Source organism: Barbus barbus, assembly GCF_936440315.1.
Source record: "Barbus barbus genome assembly, chromosome: 45".
Lineage (NCBI taxonomy): Eukaryota > Metazoa > Chordata > Actinopteri > Cypriniformes > Cyprinidae > Barbus > Barbus barbus.
The window spans coordinates 2092700-2098997 of record NC_136723.1 but is presented as its reverse complement, the minus strand read 5'-3'; the positions used below and the strand labels follow the sequence as shown (position 1 = coordinate 2098997).

General features: G+C 35.5%; 1 protein-coding gene across 1 annotated transcript; it reads right to left on the bottom strand.

The window, feature by feature from the left end:
* Window positions 1-339: 339 nt before the first annotated feature.
* On the bottom strand, window positions 340-5684 carry LOC306864043 (UBX domain-containing protein 8-like). Its single transcript, XM_079407737.1, has 8 exons — window positions 5568-5684; window positions 5104-5229; window positions 4933-5006; window positions 4699-4821; window positions 3718-3849; window positions 2765-2806; window positions 2550-2624; window positions 340-2473 (listed from the first exon to the last, which is right to left on the bottom strand). Exons 1-8 carry the CDS (start codon window positions 5659-5661, stop codon window positions 2303-2305), a joined length of 837 nt encoding a protein of 278 aa, XP_079263863.1. The 5' UTR covers window positions 5662-5684; the 3' UTR covers window positions 340-2302.
* Window positions 5685-6298: the final 614 nt, after the last annotated feature.

Sequence of the window (6298 nt, the reverse complement as noted above, 5' to 3'; positions counted from 1 at the left end):
CCAGCTCAGTTCAGTTCTCATCCAATAGTGTCTGTGCAATTATGGGCAAGTATCAAGTGTCCTCAACTAAGCCAAAAGGCGACAGTGGCAAGGAACCAAAATTCCATTGAGGGCTAGACGAAACCAGCATGGTGTGGGTTGATTCCTGGCTGCACCACACATCAGACTGGACTGCATGAATGCGAACTACTCACCTTTCAGTGACAACTCCCTTTTTAGAGATCAAAATAGGACACTTATGAGATCTAATCAGCCAATATTGTTTTAAACAGCCTGCATAGCACTTCATCTTTTATAACATGGGATTTTGACCAAAAATCATCTTGATTTTTGTAAAATGCTGCAACAAGTTTTTTTTTTTTGTTAATTCATTTATTTGTTAAAAATTAAAGTTTTGGACATGTAAGGTAATAGAAAATATTTTAATATTTAACTACAAATGAGCATGTAAAGCAAATATCTTTAAAATATTTTCTGTGTGGAGCATGCCCCCAATCTGCACAATGTTTTCACTTTTTTTCCCCCTTACCTGTTTGCATTTTTGGGACTGGTATTATTCAGAATATTCATCTAGTTGCTTTTCTTGAAGATTGGGATACATCACATGGTCAAGGAATCAAAGCAAATGGTTAGCTCTCTCCAGATATTAAGCCTGAAGTCTGAGCTGAATGTAAGTTTGTCACTACCTAGAATATCACACATCCCAATGCGGACACTTTTTTCAGTTCTAGCATTATAATCTGTTAAGCAGCATTACTGGGTGAATAATTGGCAAGACTGCAGCACCTACAACAGCAGATATGAGTTGTTTTAGAGGTGGGGCAAGTAATTACATTTTGGTGAAATGTATTCATGAGAATAACAAACTGATGTATCATTCACACTAAGACCAGGGCATGTTTTTGAATATAAAATAGAATTTATTTTGCGGTCAGTAAGATTTTTTAATGTTTTTGAACAAAGTATCTTTTGCTCACAAAGGCTGCATTTATTTGATGAAACCGTAAAAACAGAAATATTATTACAATTGTTTTCTATTTTAATGTGTTTTAAAATGTAATTTATTTTTGTGAAGGAAAAGCCGAAAAGGAAAACCAACAGGTGTTTATAAAAAATATGTATCAATGTTGAAAACAGTTGTGCTACTTAATGGTTTTCCAGAACTGAGATACCTTTTTTAAGGATCCAGGCATCAATTTAATACACCCTTGATGAATGAAGCTATCAAATTAAAAAGTCAGACTGACCCCAAACCTTATAGTGTATGAACATTGTGATAGAGGCTAAATGATCTCAAATAAAATTAATAATTTATACAGCATGGTAGCATTTGTTGGGAAGGTTACTTTGGAAATGTAAAAGGTTACAGATTACCCTAAAATGTAATGTAACTATTTAAATTACTTTATTAAAGTAACTGATTACATTTGATTACTTTTAGAATGCTTTTCTAAATTTCTAATTAATGTTTCAACTGTTAATCAAGTTAATCTTAAAAAATAAAGCAATATACACTTACCCATATAGAAAATCAAATTAGCATGTGTCCTATTCTAAACTCCTGAAAAATTGGTGTCTCGTATTTCAGAGCAGTCAATGCAATTTGGGACAGAAATCAACTAAATCTGTGTGTGTGTGTGTGTGTGTGTGTGTGTGTGTGTGTGTATGTGAGAGAGTAAATATTCAGATGTAACCACCCTTGTAATCGTTAACATTTTCATAAACAACTGTAATTGAATTACAATTTTTTTCTCAGTAATTGTAACAGATTACAGTTACAATTATTTTGTGTAACACTTTATTTTAAGGTGTCCTTGTTACACGTTACATGTAATTACTACAGTATTAGCACAAAAATAATGCAGAATTATATGCAATAACCCTAAAACCAACCCCTAATCCTAAACTATAGTAAATACGTGTTGTTAATTAATATTACTCAGTACTCAAATGTATAATTACACTGTAACAAGGAAACCTTAAAATAAAATCTAACCTTATTTGGTCATTAAATTTCGTAATTCCGTACTCATGTAACTCGTTACTCCCCCACACTGGTTGTAATGGCTTTCATTTTTATGCTGACTTAATAAAATAAAAAATAAAAAAACAGATTTTCTATAAGACTTGAGAATCAACCTTTTCTAAGATCAGCAAATGAAAAGCATTTGCACTGAAATGTATCCCAATTATGCCACATATAAAGAATAAAGTGATGTCAGCTGATATTACAGCACTGACATTGATATCCATAACCAGCTCCATTCAGTCCAATAAAAGCTTTTCAGAAACAGAAGAGCTCTTAGGTGATGGCCGGCTCTTTCTCCTCCACGTTCAGCACTGTGTTGGTGAGAACACCAGCCTCCTCCAGGCTCACGTCTGCAGCGGCGATCAGCTCTGTCCTGGGGTAGGATGTACACAGCTTGTAGAGAGCAGGATGGTATCCTGTCTTCATCATCCAGTCAAGAAGCAGCTAATCATAATAAGACATGAACATACCTTTTCATCTTCTCTACTCAAACCAGATCACAGTAATCAGGGAGACTCACCAAAGAACTCCAGGTTTTGAGGAATCTCCTGCAGATTGTTCTTCCGCTTGGACATCTTAGAGCGATTTTTACAACCTGTCAGTGAATTACAGAGCTATAAATGCATGCCTTCGCAGAAAAAAGTAACAGTTATTATTGGGTCATGATCTGTTTCTTGTTTTTATTTCTGTGGAATATTTCTTGTTCGATGTTTTCTGTGGTGTAAGTTCACTCACCCCTTCAGTATCTGCTGATGGCTCGTCAGGCAAAACTATGACCTTTAACGGGAGATAAAAAAACATTTCTTCCACACAGGACCTTAACCACAGTTTCTGAAAGTGCTACATAAATAGACATTTGTGCTCAGAATTATTGCCCCCTCCCTTGGTAAATATGAGCAAAGAATGCGCTGGGAAAAAAAGTTCTGCATTGTTTATACTTTTGATCTTTCATTCAAAATATTATTTCTGTGGTTTAAATAAAATACCTTCTGATGTTCATTCATGTTTATTTTGTGCTTTAAGTAAATTTGAAAAGATGATCGGTTCACATGTGCCGCTTGAACTGAGGCGCTACAGAAATCCGTCAACCCCAAGACTCGATTGATTTCTGCAGTTCTCCAACTGTGATACTCTTTCATACTCTTTGGCCACTCAAACTCGCCTCTTCACCACACAACAAGACAATACAGACATACATCTTCTTCCCTTTCAATGCTTTAGCCCTTTACTTACAGCCACTTTCTAATTTGTGAAGTTTAGCAGTCTTGTTCTGCACATCATACTGTTATGGATGATGAAGGGATTTTGGCCTTTGTGTTCCCTATTTATATTTATAGTCCTGTGAAATAGAAAAGGCATGGCTTTTTATTCACCCTGGTGTGCTAAAATGTAAATTTGTTCAGGAATTTGCTTCAGAGATATTTTATTAATGAGAATTTCTCATTAATTGTCATTAATTTAATTTAAAAAAATTAATTTCATGATGTGATTTTCCCTCCTGCTTTCAACTGTTTTACTTCAATGAAAGGAAATAGTTTTGAGTGAAAGATCAAAAGGGTAAACAATGCAGAACTTTCCACAGCCCTCGTTGTTCATATTTAAGGGGGCCAATAGTTTTGGTCACAGCTGTATGTCTATAATCAAGGGCTCCTTTAGAGCACCTTTCCAAGAAAAACCCTTTTATTGACCTTCTTCTGCTTGGGCACTTCCTGTTGGACAGGATCTTGGGTAACGGTCTGAAGAAGCTTGCGTCTCCTTCTGGCTCCCTGATTAGGATTCTCGGCTACGTCAGCATCATCACACATCTGGTCCTCTTCCCCCTGAACCATATCATAGGTGCAGTCAGTATAATCTAAATTGTTTATCTGTTTCCAATGGTTCCTATAGTGTCATTTCAAACTACTTTTTTTAGCTACTCGCATAAATTTCAAGGCATTGATTTAGCCTTCAAAACCACCACTGGCTCTGCACCCCTTTACCTAATTTCATTAACATTCTCAAATAGGATGTGTTCATTTTTAATAAATTTTTTTGTGTTTACAATTATAACATATTTTGTAATTTTTTGTACATAATTGACACAAATTTTGTAACTATAACACATTAGTCTGTAGAAATTAGCAGGAATCACACTTTGAATGTGTTGTCCTTAACTAGACACAGAGGTGTGTTAAGAAACAACACAGGTTGTTATTAACACATTCAAGTGAACGTAGCTTTATTTTTCATCCCAAAAAGGCACAAAATGACTTTCACAGACTTTTAAACTAAATGTTCCTCCTGGTGGAATGACCTGCCTAACTCAATCTGAGCTGCAGAGTCCTTAGCCATCTTCAAGAATCAGCTAAAAACACATCTCTTCCATCTTTATTTGACCCTCTAACTCTAGCACTCTCTATTCTAATTCTATTCTTTCAAAAAATAAAAAAACTTGCCCCTTTAGACTTGCATTTTATTCATTCAATCATTGCTCTTTTGTTGGTTTTGATTGCTTCTATTGTCCTCATTTGTAAGTCGCTTTGGATAAAAGCATCTGCTAAATGACTAAATGTAAATGTACTTTAATTCTTATTTTAAATTGTTTAAAAATAAATAAATAAAAGAAGTAAAAACAGAAGAACACACGTCATGTCCTGGTGTATGTGGTAGGTGATAATGCGTTTGCTCACCCCGACAGGAAGACCCCGGCTCAGTTTCCAGGTCTCTCCTGTCATCCGATGGTATCTTTCCATTCTCTGCTGGAGCAACACGCTCTGCCTCGGCTTTATCACACTTTCAGCATAGTCAGATGTCTTCATATTATGAGAAACAACACAAGTATCGTTAGAATATGTTAAATTCATATCATACTCATCTACAGTGGAACATTTAATATTTAATAAAGGCAGAGTCATGTGTTGAACCTTGTCATCGTGTTGATGTTGTTGAACTCTTCTAACTTGCTCTTGTTTCTGTCTGTTGGATTCAAGCAGGGGGCCTGCAAGATGACATACCTCAACTTCAGTTATACAAATAAGCTTTTACAGAAAATACACAACTACACAAACATCAGATTGTCATCTGAAAGTACGCACTGTCTGGGAGCTCTTGACACACTGGAAAGAAGAAATATTTGAGCCTCGGGAACATGTAGATCAGCCATGTGCAGATGCCCAGGAATATGAACCCGCGTCCAGCCAACTTCAGAGCATCTTTAACACCTTTAACACACAAGATCACACAGGTATAACACCTGTCCTCGTGAATCCCAGCTGCCCGGGCTCACTTCATCACTTGCAGGAGCATTAGCCCAAGCTGCTTTTCAAGATTTATAGCAATGATCTCAAAATAAGAACAAGATCCAATTCCAATTAAGAAATTTGGACAAAAAAGTTATCATAATTTGATAAACAATAAGATGATGTAATGATTCCAAGTTAATATAAGGAAATTCAATGTTTTTTCTTGCTCTCCTAAAAGTGAGCTCAGCATGATGCAATTCTGGATTTCCTGCTTTCGCATATTTGCCAGAATAATGATTATCATGATAATGTCTTACCAATCAACGAGTGTTTCCATGAAATGAAGCAAAATCCTGCCAGTAAAACACAGAACACAACACATCTGTTAGACATGTCAGCAGTGATACACATCACAACACGGAAGTAACACGTTTCAAAATAAAAGCCTGAAACGTGAAACTGTCTGCGAAAGAGGAATCTGTGGGCGTGGCCAAAAACTTAGGGGCGTTTCCGGACGTGCTGACGTCACTGTGACAGTTGCGTTTCGAGGTGGCGTCATTTTCACATTTTGGGGAAAATTTCACATACATAAGAAGAAATGGTCAGGATCCAAGCCAAATTTCATTAATTTTCTTTAAGAGACTACTGCACCAGTTTGGAGAACATTGTTAATAAAATAGCAAAGAAGACCTGTACTATTGCTGTAATTTTATTATTCTGTGACTGGGATCTTGCTGCTGAAATTAGAGTGGTTCTGTTACAACACAGCAGAAATAAACCGAGTTAGAGCACTTTAAATATCAGTTTCATTCAATTAATATAGGTAATTAGGTTTATATTACATTTACATTTAGTCATTTAGCAGACACTTAAATCTAAAGCGACTTACAAATGAGGACAATAGAAGAAATCAAAATCAACAAAAGAACAATGAAATGCAAGTGCTATAACAAGTCTCAGTTACACGTAGCAAGGTTTTTATTTTATAATAAATAAAAAGAAAACAGATATAATAAAAAAAAGAATAGAGCAAGCTAGTTTATTATTA